Raw genomic sequence first — 17,009 nt, forward strand, 5'->3', positions numbered from 1 at the left:
TCGTCTCGGAGCCGGGGTGGGACGGAGGGAGAAAGTAACGCCATAAGGAAAGGACTCCTCGTTGGGGACCCACTACCCAGAAACTCTCCATTGTACAGCTCTGGCAAATGAGTTTCATCTACTCCCGGCTTGTGGGTTTTAACTTCCCGCCCGTGTCTTCGAACCCCCCCCACACACTTCCTGGATGATTGAAGTTTCCTAAGGCCTCTGATTCCAGAAGGTACTGTCTGGCGTCAAAGTGGTCTCGGGTGAAAAAGAAGTCTCAGGCGACCCAGATTGCGCATGCGCGCATCGTTAGCGCCCTCCCGCGAGCGGAAGGCGTGTGCTCAGTTCCGGAGCGGTCGCCACCGGTTGGGGGAAACTAACCACCTCTGCTGCACCATGGCGTCGGTCGGGACCCTCGCCTTCGATGAATATGGGCGCCCTTTCCTCATCATCAAGGATCAGGATCGCAAGTCTCGTCTTATGGGACTTGAGGCTCTCAAGGTAGCGGGACGGACGCGGGCGGTGTCTTAAGGGGAGGTGGCCTGAGCCGGTGGCTCTGCGCCTGCGCCAGCCCAGCAGCGGTTCGGCCATGTGCTCCCGGGGAGGGTTGGGGAACTCGGTCTCCTCTCCGGCCCTGCACCCCGCTCCTTGAGCTGGGGCGAGGCCCGCGTAGAAGCCTTTAATCCCGGTTTGGGGGTTGGGGCGGAGCCGCTGGCGCCCTTCTGCGTTGGGTGGGGCAGCTCGGTGCCTAGACTGAGCGCGCCTCCGTCGACTGTCCGGTCTGGACCTTCGCATCGCGTTTCCGTCGGGAAGGCGCAGGGAGAGTGTTCTCTGCTCACCTGGCCAGGGGAGAAGCAACAGCCCCCAAAGGATGGGGCTCCCTTTTTGTCACTTCTTAGAGGCGTAGTCGTTTACAAAGTATTTTATTTCTCAGCGCCTTTCTGCATGGCGGGATGCGGGATGTGGTGTCGTAAAAACGAAACGCGTGTGCCCTTAAGTAAAAAAATACCACCGCCGGGTGGAAGATGCACCCCCGTGACCATCGTGCAAGGAATACGAGGCAGCGTGTGACTAGCATCACCCTTGTGGATGTGGATGAAAGGCTGAGGGTGGGTGGGCCACTGTTTTGAATGGGACAGAGGTAGCATTTGGGGGAGAGGGGACAGCAAAGGCAAAAGACTGGACAGGAAAACGCGACGCATTGTAGAGGGACAGAACAGCGTGGTTTCGGTGGAGCCCAGTCTCATGTAAGTTAACAGCATTTCCCCCAATGTGGAAGCCTGAATGCTTCACAGTCGAGATGTTAATCCTCGAAGGGAGGGGAGCCAGTAAGGGGGTTTTCCACAGAACCGCAGTTCAGGTAGAACTGTACTGTAGGAAGTGGGGTCTGGTGGAGGAAAGGGAACAGGAAGGACCAGAGGAATTAAACCAAGGGCAGGAGTGCAGGTGAGAAAGTCGTCTGAACACAGACATTGACAGAAAATGCAGGGGAAGCTTTGAGAGGATGCAGAATTCTTTAGGGTTTATTAAAATGAGATCGCATCACCCGGTCTGAGGTGTCTCTGTTCACGTGGTGTCTTTGTATCTTAAACAAGCGAAGAAGCCGTACAGTTCTCTCACTGACTGTTGCACAATGTCTCGGAACCTCGTTTCTCAGTGGGGGTAGTACACCTCCCTCAGGTTGAGGATGAGGGTGACATGGGGTCACTTCAGAAGGGGCCATGGTTCAGGCAGGTGGTGCAGCTTAGCATTGAAGAATGGGGCTATGATTCAAGCTCACCTCTGGCTGACGCCAAAGCCAGTGGTCTAAAGCCAGAGTTCTCAGCATTGGCATTGTTAATATTTGGGCGGCCGGATCCTTCTTCCTTGAGCGGCACTCAGTCCATGCCAGTAGCAGCCCCCACCCCATTTGTTACGACCCAAGGTGTCTGCATTGCCAGATGTCTGCCCAGGGACAAAACCATCCCCGCTTACGAACTGCTTACCTGGGGCGCCTGGGTGGCTCAGTGGGTTAAGCCTCCGCCTTCGGCTCAGGTCGTGATCCCAAGGTACTGGGATGGAGCCTCGCATTGCTCTGCTCAGTGGGAAGCCAGCTTCCCCCCTCTCTCTGCCTACTTGTGATCTCTCTCTCTGCTCCATCCCAGGACTCTGAGACCATGACCTGAGCCAAAGGCAGAGGCTTAACCCACTGAGCCACCCAAGTGCCCCTGTCAATGTGTATTTTAATGACGACCTGGATTTTCACAGATCTGTGAAGTTTGACTTTTCTTAACCTGTATGATGGAGTGAGCCAGGAGGGCTTCACAGAACGTGTGCGTTTGAACTTCTTTGAAAGTTGGTCAGAGTTTTGAAGAGCAGAGTGCCTTCTATGCACTGTACGGTTTCAAGGGTCAGAGGGCATATGTGGGGAATAAGAGTGGACCATCGTCACCGGAAGGGGAACTAGCTCTCAGGTTGTGAAGGGCATTGGAGGAAACGGTGAAGCTTTCAGACTTCAGTGTTGAAGCACTAGGACGTCATTTAAGGTTTGCAGACTAGCAAATAACATGTTTGAGAAAGATGGATGGATTAGCTGGATGTTGGATGACTAAAGGATGGGAAGTAAGATGAGAGACCCTGCACTTTTATAGGGTCCTCTGGATCCAGAGGCGACAGCAAGACTGGGAGCAAAGGAAACATTATGTGTGCAAACAGGAAAGGGATAATCTTGGCACATGACAAGGGTGGCTTTTCACATGGGCCATGTACTGGCTCAGCCGTGGAAGAGAATGGTACGGTTCTGCAGTACTCCGTAACGTGATAGTTCAAGGTGCTGCACAGGGACATCTGGACTCTCTGCGTGAGGTTAGCATGGCAGAATGGTCTCGCAAGGCCTGTCCGGTCGGACTGCCCAGGCTCTCGGCTGTGAAATGGGGCAGGTAGGAGAACCTGCCTCCTAGACGTGCTGAGTTAAAGCACTAGCTTCCAGTTCTTCTACGTAAGAATGGTCTACTCAAGCTGGTGTTGGTGAAGGTTACCACACTTACACCTGTGTGTTGACTTTTAAATGCAGAAGCTTCTAGAGAGTAGAAACTATGTGTAATTAGATTTTATAATCATTAGTTGTATGCTTTTAACTTAAAATTGTAGTTAACTTGAACATTTGTTTTTTCTGTTTATTTCATTTTTTTAGTCTCATATCATGGCGGCAAAGGCTGTAGCAAATACCATGAGAACATCACTTGGACCAAATGGTAAGAGACTATCATTCCGTGTTTTTTGACAAATACTATCAATTACAGACAGTTGATAGAATCCTTTTATAAAGTTGGGACGTGGAGCAGGGGGCATCCTGGGTCCCCAACGCTAACACACTGGTTCTGTGTGCTCCGGGCTTTCAACGTATTTATAAACGTAGGTGCATATGGTTTCACGTCAGGGGTTTTTTCTCCCTTTTCACATCATTTCATTAGCATTTTCCAAATTGTAGTTGTCCCTTTTGATGATTAATGCTACACTTAGTGACGCTTCCTTATTTCTCCCATTTCTCTGGCTTTAGCCCTTTAGATTGCTTCCCGTGTCCTGCTTTGTGTTTGCTAACCTAAGACTGTCTGCGTGTAGATACTCTTTCATGTATGTTAAATTTTTAGAATAAGTTCTGTAAATAGGGATTGAGTCAAGAAGCCTAACTTTATAATTTTCGTACAGATTTTGTTTTTGTTCTTTTCCCTAATGCCATTATAAACATTGCCATCTTTCTAGGACTTGATAAAATGATGGTGGACAAGGATGGCGACGTGACGGTCACAAATGATGGCGCCACCATTCTGAGCATGATGGATGTCGATCACCAGATTGCCAAGCTGATGGTGGAGCTGTCCAAATCCCAGGATGATGAAATCGGAGATGGGACCACGGGGGTGGTTGGTAAGAAAGCACCATAGCCTTTCTAACACCCCATTTCAGACATATTAGTTAAAATCGCACATACCTGCCAAAAGTACCTACTGTGAATCAGATGTGAGGAGACAGTTGTGCAAATCCAAGTTGAAGGACATGCTCAAATCCAAGGCCCAAAAGTCCTTTTCCTGGAAAAACAAGAAGGGGTTGGGGCAACATTAAACAGCTGTTCTAAATCAAGGGAGCCAGAGAGAAATGGCACCCAGATGAGTGCGTAACATGTGATTGGCTGTGGGTGCTTTGTTGTTCTCTTTGTTTTTGTTTTGTTTAACTGTGAGGGATGTTTGGGATTTATGTGGGGCTTGTGGAATGCACATTTAGAATAGTACCCCGTTAACTTTCCTGAGCGTGGCAGTTGCATTATAGTGCTGTGGGAGAATGCCCTTATACCCGGAGTCGATGCTCAGGTACTTAGGGGTGACACGTTGTGATGTTCCCAACTAACGGTCACAGAGTTGAACAGAATTACTTGTGTATATCCGTAGAGAAATGTGGCAGAATGGTGTTAGTGAGTAAACTATTCATTTTCCTATTCTTGCATTTTCTCCTGATGGTCTGAAATACTTAAAAAGTTGGGGAAGGTGAAGAGGGAAATAGCTGTAATGTTACCTTTTCTGCAGATGAGATTTGAATTCATTTATTCAACAAATATTTTTTGTGTACGAAGCACTATTATGGATATACTTGGAGCGTTAATGTTGGAGTAGTAAAACAAACAGTGTTCTTCCTCTTTGTGACCATAAAACAAGGGGGAGGGAAGGTGGTGGGGAGGATAAAGCATAAATTTTTAGATCGTCTTATCACTAACAAATTCTACAGAATAGAAATCCCTGGCCTGGGAGGGGTGCTTGGCTGGCTCACTTGGTAGAGTGTGCAGTTCTTGATCTCGGGGTTGTAAGTTAGCCGCCCATGTTGGGTGAGAGGATTACTTTAAAAAATCCAGGGGCACCTGGGTGGCTCAGTCAGTTACGTGTCTGCCTTCGGCTAAGGTCATGATCCCAGGGTCCTGAGATTGAGCCCCGCATCAGGCTCCCTGCTCGGTGGAGAGTTCACTTCTCCTTCTACTCCTCCCCCCTACTCATGATTTCTTTCTCTCTCTCAAATAAAATCTTTAAATAAATCCTAAAAAAAAGAAATCCTTGACCCAGGAAATACAGGAGGTTTTTGTCCTTACAAAAATGTTTTTAGGTTGTGTTTCTCAGTTACATTCTGTCCATCACCGAGAGCTCAACGCCCATTTATAAGGGGAGAGCTGTAGATCTTTCCTAAAATCAAAACCAGAATCTCTCTTAAAATACCTCTGTCCCCAAGGTACTTTTACTTTAATTCCAGAGCCTTCCTACTTGTAGGGTTAGCAGCTAATCAGTATCGATCCTAGAAGCTTTGGCGTTTTCCTGACTGGTCGTGCGCTGTCTCGTCCGCAGTCCTGGCCGGTGCCCTGCTGGAGGAGGCTGAGCAGCTGCTGGACCGCGGCATTCACCCGATCAGGATCGCCGACGGCTACGAGCAGGCCGCCCGCATTGCTATCGAGCACCTGGACAAGATCAGCGATAGTGTCCTCGTGGACATGAAGGATACTGAGCCCCTGATCCAGACCGCCAAGACCACGCTGGGCTCCAAAGTGTACGTTTACGGTAGAGCGCCGCCGTTGGCACTTGTAGCGGAAGCCAAACGTGTGGGCTTGTTGCTAAAGACGTCCTTCTGAGGTTGCTGGTAGCCTCGTACTCGTTCCATGTCCTGCGTTCTGTTTCTGTTACTTTGGTTTGCTTCGTTTGTAATACAGATACAGTTACATGCGTCTGTTGTAGCTGGAAAGTGGAATTCCAGGCTTGGGTGGTAAATCCTGTCTGCAGTATTTGTGAGCGATGCTCTTTAATTAAGCAGGATAGGTCCTCCTTGGGCGGTGTTAGTTTTCAAAATACTCACCATTTCTTTGCTTTTAAAATGGCTTTTAAAAAGCCATTTACGGGAAGGGGCTCCTCTTCTCATTTATTCAACAAGCAAGTTACTGGTTCAGAATCTTAATGTAGTAAGAAGGGACAGTCTCGAAATTGACTCACTTTGAGTGTTTTCATTGTTTGCCGAATGCTTGCTGTTTGCCAGGCCTGCTGCTGTGTCTTGGGGGCTCAGAGACACAGTTCCTGCCCCCTGGAGACTCAAAGCAGCCTCAGCTAAGGAACACACTCATTTAATCAATAATAGGGATTTACTGGTTCTTTCCATGACGTAGCATAACAGTCTGGCCTGAGTTACTTTATTACACTGGTTATTTTGAATCAAGATCCATGTGAGAAATGTTTTAATTACTAATTTGTGTATGTGGTAGTTTCAGCGAAAAGGAAGTTATAGTCTTGACTCAGATATCAGGGCGAGTGCAACATAAAGTGTTGTTGCTCCTTCTACCCCCCAGGGAAAGGCTTCTACCATAGTGCTGTGCTAGGTGCCTCTGTAGTGCCGGTGCTGGGTGCGGAGACTGGCTGTCCGAAGGCATGGCCTTGGCCCCAAGCCCAGCACGGTCTTCCTCCCGGAAGGCAGGTGTTACCCTTACCCAGAATGCACGGATCTCGTGTTACGGCTTTATAAGCCGGCCTGCCTCTATCTGCAGGGCTTCATAAAGTCCAGCACACATCGGTCTTTAGTACCAGAGATGTTCAAAACAACCAATAATGGCCAAATATATGCAGTGTAACGCAAAATACTGTAGATCCCCATAGTTAGGATACTAAAAACGCTTAAACGACTTCATGGTTCTGTTTCTCTCAAAAATGACTCAAGATTTCAGGCTTTGTGTTCAGGTACTAAATTTCCATGCGGTTTTTCCAGAACCAAAAGTAAATTTATTGAGCAGTCTGTTCTGATATTTTAAAGGTTTCAAAAAAGATACCACTACTGCCCCCCACCCCAAGCCCATAACTGATGCTGGCGGAAGTTCCCGCAGGGGTAGCAGCTGGCGGGTCAGGCTCTTGCTTCTTACCAAGCGCAGCACCTCATTCAGACAGGATGTCGTGGCTTTCCCTGTCCCTGTTACAGGTTTCTCTGGGGTCTGTGGGGTCTAGGGTAGGAAGCCCTGCCCCAGACTTCCGAAAGCACGGGTTCTGGTGGCACTGCTGGCTACAGCCTCTGAAACGTCACTAGTTTAATGAAATGTGCCTGAGAGACCACGTTGTGTCACGTGTCCGGCTTAGGTTACAGTCATTGCCGGCGAATGTGGACAGTTTCTTGGGCTCCCCCCCAGGGTGAACAGCTGTCACCGGCAGATGGCCGAGATCGCCGTGAACGCCGTCCTCACCGTGGCCGACATGCAGCGCCGGGACGTGGACTTCGAGCTCATCAAAGTGGAAGGCAAAGTGGGCGGCAGGCTGGAGGACACGAAACTGATCAAGGGCGTGATCGTGGACAAAGATTTTAGTCACCCACAGATGCCCAAAGTAAGTCTGCGCCCCTCGGCCCCCCGCGGCATTGTCACTCCCGTGCCTGCACCCTCAGGGCTTCTCTGTCCCCGCAGCAAGTGGAGAACGCCAAGATCGCCATCCTCACATGTCCGTTTGAGCCGCCGAAGCCGAAGACCAAGCACAAGCTGGATGTGACGTCTGTGGAGGACTACAGAGCCCTCCAGAAGTACGAGAAGGAGAAGTTCGAGGAGATGATTCAGCAGGTGGGTCTGGCCGTGGCCGTCAGTAGCATTCAGGCCCCTGTGGGCCGTGCTGGGCGAGCTGTGGGTGGTCCGCGGTGGAGGCCGCAGGTCACTCGCCATGTGGCCGCAGCCTGCATGTTGGCAGCGGGAGCCCCTCCCCCTTCGGTTCTGAATCAGAAAAGTAACGAACGTCCACCCTGAGAGGAAATCCGAGGGCACCGGGCACAGAAAGGCTCACGGAGGAGGGTGAGCCGATCGTGTCTTAGCACTGTAGCGCGGGCAGTGCCTGGAAGAGCTGCCGGCCGGCTCGGAGCCGCGTTCTTCATGTCCCCTGCCAGCCTTCCTGGACGCCTTTGCTGGTCCGTGCACGGTCCGGACGACTTCAGTACAGCTTAGCACGCGTCCAAGGCACCTGACCCTGACTGGGAGGGAGGAGAGTTACTGAGGAACAGGAGTTATATTGGAGCATAGGGAGTAACGATTCCTGCTCTTCGCTCACATGAGTCTGAGTACTGTAAACGCCTTAACCAGCCCTTCTGTGGCTGTTAGTGTCTTACGTGTGCATGACCCTGGCAGTGGCTCCTCTTCGGAATCCTGTCCTTGGGAGTGTACAGTGTCCGCACCCCATGAACGTTACTTACCATGACAGACATTCTAGGAGCTATCATGATATCTTTCTTCATGGAAGTAGCTGGATTCATCTGCTCTTACGTGATCTTTGTCTACCATATGCCAGGCGCTGTTGTAGGTGCCTGAGATATATCAGGGAGTAAAGCAGAGTTCTGGCTCTTGAGGCACAGAAGGGGAAGGTGAGTAGGGGCTCTGCGAAGGACACTGGTCAGAGAAAGCCTCTCTCAGGAGGTGACATGTGGCCAGAGACCAAAGTGAGAGCGCTGTGTATTTGGGTGGAGAGCATTCCAGGCTGAGGTAAAGTGGGCGTGGGTAGCATGTGCAGAGGTCCTGAGGTAGGAACATGGTTGGCATGTACAGGGAACAGCAAGGCTGAGAGGTGGGAGAATGCTGGCAGGAGTTTGTAAATTAAGACCCATTATCTGGGCTACAGGACTGCCGTGGAAAGGCCAGCCAAGGTGCACTGGGCACAAAGGTGGCAGGAACTAGGACCAGGGGAGTTGGATGGATCGTGTTGGTACATGTGCGGGTTTCCAGGAATGTGACAGGACTAGAGGCTAACGTTCTAAAGAGAGTTGGTCACAGAGGAATGTTGTCATTAGTTGTGGGGACCAAGAACGATCCCCTTCTATTTTGAGCACATGGGAGGGAAAACCAGCCGTTTGAGGAGCGATACTGAGGCCGATGGATCTCAGGGGACAGCCAGGGTTTGTTCGCAGCAGGAATGTGCCAGAAGCAGTACAAGAACGAGGGGGCTATTAACAGACTGAGTTCCCGAGAGTCAGGGACTAGAAGCAGAGAGCTGGTGATGGAAGATTCAGGAGGCTTGGGTGCTGTGAGGCGTGGCCTAGCCCTAACCACAGGTGACCACCAAGGGCAGGATACACAGACGGTTCTGGTCACTGCTGCCTTCCCAGGACAAATGGCTTAGCCATCTGCAGGGGTGGGAGGCAGGATCACCTCTGTGCGCCCCTGAAGTAGTATGTTAATCCGCAGAGGGTGGCGCCCTCGAGTGAGAAAAGCACGGGGAGAAGGTGTCTCGGAGATGCTGTTTCTCTTACATACACAACGAGTGAACTTGCCTTACGAAACTTGGCGAAAGACATCTGTCACCCGGGTCGGGGGCAGTGCTCACAAACCTTGTTGACACGTCTTTATTTCCCTGTAGCCATAGGGTTCAGCATGAATTCCTGATTCTTAAAGCATCGTTTACAAACTAAGGTGATTCCAGGGGCGCCTGGAGGGCTCAGTCAGTTGAGTACCCAACTCTTGATTTTGGCCCAGGTCGTGATCTCAGGGTCGTGGGATCGAGCCCCGTGTCGGGCTCTGCACTCAGCTCAGAGTCCACTTGGGATCCTCCCCCTCCCCCACACATGCACTTGTACGCTCTCCGTCTCTCGAATAAATCTTAAAAAAAAAAAAAAAACTGCAGTGATTCCCGTTGATAACCTGGTCATCATTTGGAATTTGGGCCTGACAGAAGGTAGATGCTTGGGTGTTTCTTCTCTTTTCTGTGCTTTGTTTTAGTGCACACCCCACTGTGTATCCCATCTTTCTTCAAGCACAGGGATCACTTCTACTGACATAACTGTGGCATTTTTTTTCCCTCAGATTAAAGAAACGGGAGCTAACCTAGCTATTTGCCAGTGGGGCTTCGATGATGAAGCGAATCATCTACTTCTTCAGAATAACCTGCCTGCGGTTCGCTGGGTGGGAGGACCCGAAATAGAGGTAGGACACGCCGTGTGCAGACTCCTGTGGACGCAGGGACTGAGCTCACGGTCCCCAGTGTCTTGGGCTGCCTTTTTTTTTTTTTAAAGTAAACATATAATGTATTATTATTCCCAGGGGTACAGGTCTGTGAATCGCCAGGTTTACACACTTCACAGCACTCACCATAGCACATACCCTCCCCAGTGTCCATAACCCAGCCACCCTCTCCCTACCCTCCTCCCCCCAGCAACCCTCAGTTTGTTTTGTGAGATTAAGAGTCTCTTATGGCTTGTCTGTCTCCCTTCCTACCCCCAAAACCCCCCACGTTGCATCTCCACTTTCTTATATCAGGGAGATCATATGATAGTTGTCTTTCTCCGATTGACTTATTTCACTAAGCATAATACCTCTAGTTCCATCCACGTCATCGCAAATACAGGATTTCATTTCTTTTGATGGCTGCGTAGTATTCCATTGTGTATATATACCACATCTTCTTTATCCATTCATCTGTTGATGGACATCTAGGTTTTTTCCATAGTCTGGGTATTGTGGATGTTGCTGCTATAAACATTCGGGTGCACGTGCCCCTTCGGATCACTACGTTTGTATCTTTAGGGTAAATACCCAGTAGTGCAGTTGCTGGGTCATAGGGTAGCTCTATTTTCAACTTTTTGAGGAACCTCCATGCTGTTTTCCAGAGTGGCTGCACCAGCTTGCATTCCCACCAACAGTGTAGGAGGGTTCTTGGGGCTGCTTTGATAGCACTTGTGCCAAGGCTCTGTAGATTAGGGGAGGGGAGCTTGGGGGGTAGAAAAATGCCGGAATCTTTTTTTATTTGTAAAAACATAAATTGTTACAAGAGTAGCAGAGCTGGGTAGTTCTGGTGTCCTTGGTTTTCAGAAATGCTCACCATTTGTCATCCCACTTGGCTCTCTGAGGCAGGAAGCCCTGTCTTAGCCACTTCTGTGTCAGCCGCACGCCGACGGCCGCCCTACAAGTGGTCTGTGCCCGGACGCACACGGCCTCTGGCCTTCACCGTGGCCAGGAGCTCTGGGGAGTATGTGCAGGGTGATGGGGCCCGACCAAGACATCAGCCCTTCAAACCACACTCATTGACACGGTTTTTTGGGTTGACGTTGACTTTCTGGGCGAGTGTGGGTTAGTACTTGGATGCATGACGTAGCCTAGATAGAGCTTGGCTCACGTGTGGTCTGATTGGAGAAGTTCAGTGCTCACCAGGTCATCTCTCTCCTCCTCCTGGCCCTCCCCGCCTAGCTGATTGCCATCGCGACGGGAGGCCGCATCGTGCCGCGGTTCTCGGAGCTCACCTTGGAGAAGCTGGGCTTTGCCGGGCTTGTGAAAGAGATCTCCTTTGGGACCACTAAGGACAAAATGCTGGTCATCGAGCAGTGTAAGAACTCCAGGGCGGTGACCATTTTCATCAGAGGAGGAAATAAGATGGTGAGGCTCCAGTTCTTTGTCTTGCATTTCATCCGCTTCTGGTGTACGGTTTGGCTTTGCCTATCCGGTGTTTAACTGAGATACAATTGCATACCAGGATATAAAATTATCAGGACTTACCAGGATATGAAATTATCAAAGACCTTGTTCCATTGTTAATCTATAAGGCACACTGGTTTTTGAGTCACTTAAGTGAAAGAAGGGGACCCAACTAAATAACCCTGGTAATCTCTCCCTTCTCCGAAAGGGATATTTATTGCATCGTGATTATTTAGACAGTGAAGCTTTTCTTGGTCAGTTTTGGATTTTCTGACCCTTCCCTCGGTCATAGGTCTCAGAATGAGTCTGTGGCTGCCTCTGTGTGGTTTTAGCTACATTACGGAGAGGAAAGGGAGGGTAGAGGTAGAAACCATCCGGTAACGAACATTCTAGCGTGTTCTCTCCATTTGTTCTTAACCTGGACCGTTTTAATGGGGTGGTAGGACTTCCAGTGCCCAGCAAACACGGCTGGGTGGCTGGCTCTAGACACATTGTGGTAGCAGTAACTGAGGCAAAACTTCTTCTCTAGATCATCGAGGAAGCCAAGCGATCCCTTCACGACGCTCTGTGTGTCATCCGAAATCTCATCCGCGACAACCGCGTGGTGTACGGCGGGGGCGCCGCCGAGATTGCGTGTGCACTGGCAGTGAGCCAGGAGGCCGACAAGGTAGAGCCCGAGCAGGGCTTCTGGACTCGGGCGGGGACGGTTGCGGTGCCGCAAACAGAGCGTCGTAGCCGTGGGTGACCAGTGTCTGGTCTGTGATTCTTGCCGTGTTCGTGTCCAAAACTCACTATTCTCCGCCTCCTGCGGCCATTCCGGCCTTGACAGTCGCTCTCTAGTCTTGTAATGTTATTTGAAGCTCCAGGTTAATTGACCAGCGTAACTAAAAATAAAGTAGGGAGAGCTGATGTGAGACTTCTCTCACGTGTATCCCTTTTCTCCCTCCATAGTGACAGCTACATATTCTGGTAGATTAAAAATAGGAGTGCCTGTTCGTAGAGCTCTGCGTGAGTTAGGTTTTCAAAGTATGCGGTTTAATTACATTTCCAAATTGCTGGCCTCTTTGTTCTTATTGCCAAGCTTGCTCACTGCATCCCCGTCCCTTCCAGTGCCCGACGCTGGAGCAGTACGCCATGCGGGCGTTCGCCGACGCGCTGGAGGTCATCCCCATGGCCCTTTCTGAAAACAGCGGCATGAATCCCATCCAGACGATGACCGAAGTCCGGGCCAGACAAGTGAAGGAGATGAACCCCGCTCTGGGGATCGACTGTTTGCACAAGGGCACAAACGGTGAGGAGCCCGCCTGACCCGGAGGGGCTGCATTGGGTTGAAATCGAGTGACTCATGCTGACAGCGTGGCATGTGGTGCACAACGTGAGCTTACCTTGTCTTCTCAAGTACTTAGAGGTGCAGTAGGTCCCGAGTTTCAGAAAGTTTTATTCGATCACATAGGAGTTGGTTAGACTGCTGGTCCTGGCAACAGAGGACTGATTTTAATAACCAGAGTATAATGTGCTGTTTTTATACCAAAGGTGGTTCCCATTTCAGTCTCTGGTTTCACAAAAACCATTCCCAGCTTTCTCTTTTACACAGGTGTGTGTCAGGTAGGTTCTGGGTGTCCTGGGAAGCAGCTCTGCAGTGGACTTGGTGTTCTCCGAGTATCCTGGGGATGTGTCCACACATTCCAGGGTGTTTTCCTGTGACGTGTGGTCGCTGCTGGGGCTTCAAGCATGAGCTAGTGGAAGCTTGTGAGAATGGTGGTGCTCATAGTTCTGGGGCTAGCGGGGCCGTGTCCAGAGTTCCACGTTTTCCCAAGCCTGGAATCTGAGGATTTGTGCTTTTACTTGGAACGACAGCTGTGCTGTGGTTTTCATGTTCACAGCCAGCAGGTTTTAATAACCGTAGCGACTCTTTGTCAGACAGATAATTAAATTTGTTTTTAATTTGCATGCCTGGTTCTGTTGACGTTTTTAATTTTTAGGCCTTTCTTGTAATTATTTTACATTTCAGGTATAGTCTGATTTTTCACTTACTTCGGGCTTCTTAATTTATGTTAGCAGTGACTACTTTGTGGGGTGAGACGTGTCTGCAAAGTTTTATGTGGGCGCCCAGCACTTGGGCTTGTCATTGGAGAGAGGTTCCCCCCCACCCGCGGCTTTCTGGCACCCAGGTTCAAGTTCCACAGGGTCCTTGGGACTAACGAGATCTTGTTCCTCTGACAATGTAACTAGGACTGGGGACTTCTTCCAGATTTGTACTTTTTTTAAGTTTTATTGTGAGTCTGTAAATGAGAACAAGTTATTAATGTAAAACAGATTTGGGATAATGTGTGTGTATTTGCAGATATGAAGCAGCAGCATGTCATAGAAACTTTGATTGGCAAAAAGCAGCAGATCTCTCTTGCGACGCAAATGGTGAGAATGATTTTGAAGATCGATGACATCCGGAAGCCTGGAGAGTCTGAAGAATGAGGAGAAAATGGAAACTACAATGCAGTGAGGCCCCCCGCCGTGGCGGAATAAAGGGGTGTCTCGTGGCGCATCTGCAGTTATTACTGTGTCCTTCCCAGACACTGCGGATGCTACTGTAATAAATAGAAAGCTGTTCAGTACCTGCGGTTTTCCTTGTTCAGAGACTCATGCGAGCACATGTGCTGTTTCACGGGCTTCTGTGTTCGTCCCATTAAAGCGGGCTCTCCGGCCCAGTGCTGTCTCCTTCCTCCGCAGGAAACTCCCGACTGTGTCATTCAGATGCTGCCTGGATGAGGGGGTTCGAGTGGGTCTTTTTTTCAATCTGTAGGTACGTTGAACAGCATAAACATTGAGCCTGTGCTACAGGTGTCGTGGACTGTGGGCTCGATCCTGTGAAATGTTTTAGCGTCTCAACAGATGTAGAGACCCGTGGGAGAGGAGCGTGGGAAACCACGAGATGGCAGGGTGGCCTGAGTGCTCTTAGCCCAGAGCCACACAGCAAGCGTAGGATGAGACTTCCCGTGGTCCCCAGGGAATCACGTGACCCTGGTCCGGTGCCACCTGCAGGAACTCAGAAGAGCCATTCAGAGCCCCACCAGGGTCTCCAGTGGGACAGAACTCGGGGAGGTTAGAGTGGGTTGAGTGGAAGGAAGGGCATCATGGTTCCCATTCCCGGGTAGACCAGTGTCTCTACCTAAAGTGACAGTGGCTGATGTGACCTAGGCCATAGTACAGGCCAGTCCTTTTTCTGAGAGTCGGGGCTAGCCTCGTGCTGCTCTCATCTCCTGGCTGGGGAGCAGTAGAGCTGGGTCGAACCCGGGTGGCCTGACCCCGGGGGCCCCTCCTCCCCTATGCCATTTTGCCTCACGTATGGTTCTCTAGATTCCGTTTTTCTGAGAATCATCATCAAATTTACTTACGAGCCACCAGGGGGAGAGGAATCCTGATGGGACCAGTCAGATAACCAGAATCATGAAGTCACTCATCTACGCTGACTTCAGTGAAGGTTCAGAGTTGCCTCTCTCAGCCTGGAAGCTGTTGGGTTGTTTCTTCTCTGTGACTGCGCTGGTGGTTTGGCAAAGCAAGTAGCCTACAGGCTTGGGAGTGAGTGCTGGTATCCTAATAGCAGGTTGTGGGGGACAGTCTGGTTCTGAAAGCTGAACATGGGCACCTGGGTGGCTCAGTCAGGTAAGCATCTGTCTTGGGCTCGGGTCATGATCCCAGGGTCCTAGGATCGAGCCCCGAGCCAGGCTCCACACTCAGCTTGGAGTCTGCTTCTCCCTCTGCCTCTGTCCCTCACCCCCTACTTGTGCTTGCACACACACACAATCAGATGAAGAGAAGAAATTTAAAAACAAAATCTACTGCACACAGAACCTGGTTATGTGTCTCATTTTCAAACATCGGCGCAGCAGCACTTCTACAATCCGTACTACTAGGCTCCGGGTGTGGAGTCCAGTCAGACCCACCTCACAGGGACTGATACCCGCCTGCAGACGTCACAGGACCTTGCTTTGGACCAGTTTCACCTGAAGGGGTCCGCGGTTGAGAAGAGCCACTGAACGAACCACTCCCTAGCAGCGTCGCCGCACTCCCTGGTGCGTTTGGGGACCGAGAAAGGACTCGGCCTCTGAACAGAAGAACCTACAGAGACGTCTCGCCAGCCTGACTGCGCTCCGTGTGAGGGGCTCTTCAAGAGAACATGCCACCCTTCTTACTTGCCAGTTACAATCTTTGTCAAATTATGTGTCCCTTTTTTTTTTTTTTTTTTTAATGTATAACACAGGACATTTATTTACGTGCTGTAATGAGAATCCCGGGCCAGAGAAGCCAGTCTCTGTGAGATGGAGAGGATCCTGAGTCTGGAATAGCCGAGATTGGGACCCAGGCCCCAGAGGTGCGGGGGGCACTGGCCGGGGCTGCCTTCAGCTGTGAAGTCACCTGCTGCTCGAGCAGACTCTGTGAACGTGGGGCCTTCCTGCTGGGCCGGCTTACCTAATCCTGACCACTGGAGAGCTGGCTCCCCGGTTCAGGGTTCCCCCCCCGCCCAGTGCTCCAGCGCCCACTGTCTATGCGAAGCAAGAGTGACCCGGGGCAGGGGACCCCCCGGGCCAGATGCCCACACCAGACCACAGCCGGCACGACGGCCACCTCTGACGCTAGCAGGTTTATTCGGTGTTTGTGAGGTGGCCTGGTCTCGTGACAAGCAACCAAAGTACCGCTGCTTCCAGGAGGTCCGAGAGGCCAGTGTGTCCGCGGACGAGTCCCTCCCGGGAAGACCGCTCTCCAAAGGGGGGACCTTGCCCAAGCTACGCGGATGCTCCCAGCCTGGAGCGCGGCCACCCAGCGTCCCCTGCCACAGCGGGTGGTGCGCCTGCTCGCAGCTCACGTGACGTCCCCGTACTTGACGCCGACCTGCTTCCACTTCCCCAGAGGGATGCAGTGAGCCTGGACCTGTGGCAGATCGTCGTTCAGGCTTCTAGAAAGAGGTGCTGCAGGCAGTGGCTTGAACGTTGCTCTCACAGCTCTGAAGGCTGGGAGTCCCAGACGGACTTGGGAAAGAGTAACCCCCCCCCAACAAAAGCAGAGCCCCTGGCCCCCCTCACCCTTGGCCGGTGTTCTGTGAGGGCAACGCCTGCCGCTGTGCCCGTGAGGAGAGTGCCCAGGTTGGCGGGCACCCACCCGTGTCCTGACTTCCCCAGGGCCCGAAACCGCTCCGGGACCCAATTAGGAGTGTCGTGGGAGAGACTTCGGTGTTACTCTCTCAGCCACTGTTAGTCAAGCCACTGTGAGTCGGGGTATTTGCAGCCCAGGAAAACCGTATCTTCCAGCCTGGACCCAAACCAAACTTTCCCCCACAGCCCTGCTTCTCTCCCTAACCTGCGGGCCTCAGACAGTTCACGAGGATTCTTCCAGATGCTCTGGAATCCCTCCTCTCCATTTCCCTGTCTGGGTGAGGCCCACATCGCTGCTTCCTTTTCCTCTCCCTCTCCGGAGGGACCCATCTTGTCACTAAAACCATCGGTCACATGGGACTCTGCAAGCCCAGCTGTGGAAGAAACGAAGGGGTGGGTGTGGATCCTTGACATCGCAGGGACCCTTCTCGTTCCTGTCTTCCAGAAAGGAAGCGTGT

At 51.2% G+C, this 17,009-nt stretch overlaps 1 protein-coding gene across 3 annotated transcripts; it reads left to right on the forward strand.

The window, feature by feature from the left end:
• Positions 1-71: 71 nt before the first annotated feature.
• On the forward strand, positions 72-14,109 carry LOC111153437 (chaperonin containing TCP1 subunit 5). 3 transcript variants are annotated; one of them, XM_022512457.1, is made up of 11 exons: positions 72-92; positions 3,158-3,218; positions 3,727-3,891; positions 5,349-5,547; positions 7,160-7,352; positions 7,430-7,579; positions 9,800-9,919; positions 11,180-11,365; positions 11,934-12,071; positions 12,515-12,695; positions 13,749-14,109. In XM_022512457.1, exons 2-11 carry the CDS (start codon positions 3,167-3,169, stop codon positions 13,874-13,876), a joined length of 1,512 nt encoding a protein of 503 aa, XP_022368165.1. In that variant the 5' UTR covers positions 72-92; positions 3,158-3,166; the 3' UTR covers positions 13,877-14,109. The 3 variants fall into 3 exon arrangements, with proteins under 3 accessions (XP_022368165.1, XP_022368163.1, XP_022368162.1); XM_022512454.1 differs by lacking the exon at positions 72-92 and adding an exon at positions 197-486; XM_022512455.1 differs by lacking the exons at positions 72-92; positions 3,727-3,891 and adding an exon at positions 196-486.
• Positions 14,110-17,009: the final 2,900 nt, after the last annotated feature.

This window comes from Enhydra lutris, unplaced genomic scaffold, assembly GCF_002288905.1.
Source record: "Enhydra lutris kenyoni isolate GAN:26980312 unplaced genomic scaffold, ASM228890v2 scaffoldscaffold32, whole genome shotgun sequence".
In the NCBI taxonomy this organism is placed as follows: domain Eukaryota; kingdom Metazoa; phylum Chordata; class Mammalia; order Carnivora; family Mustelidae; genus Enhydra; species Enhydra lutris.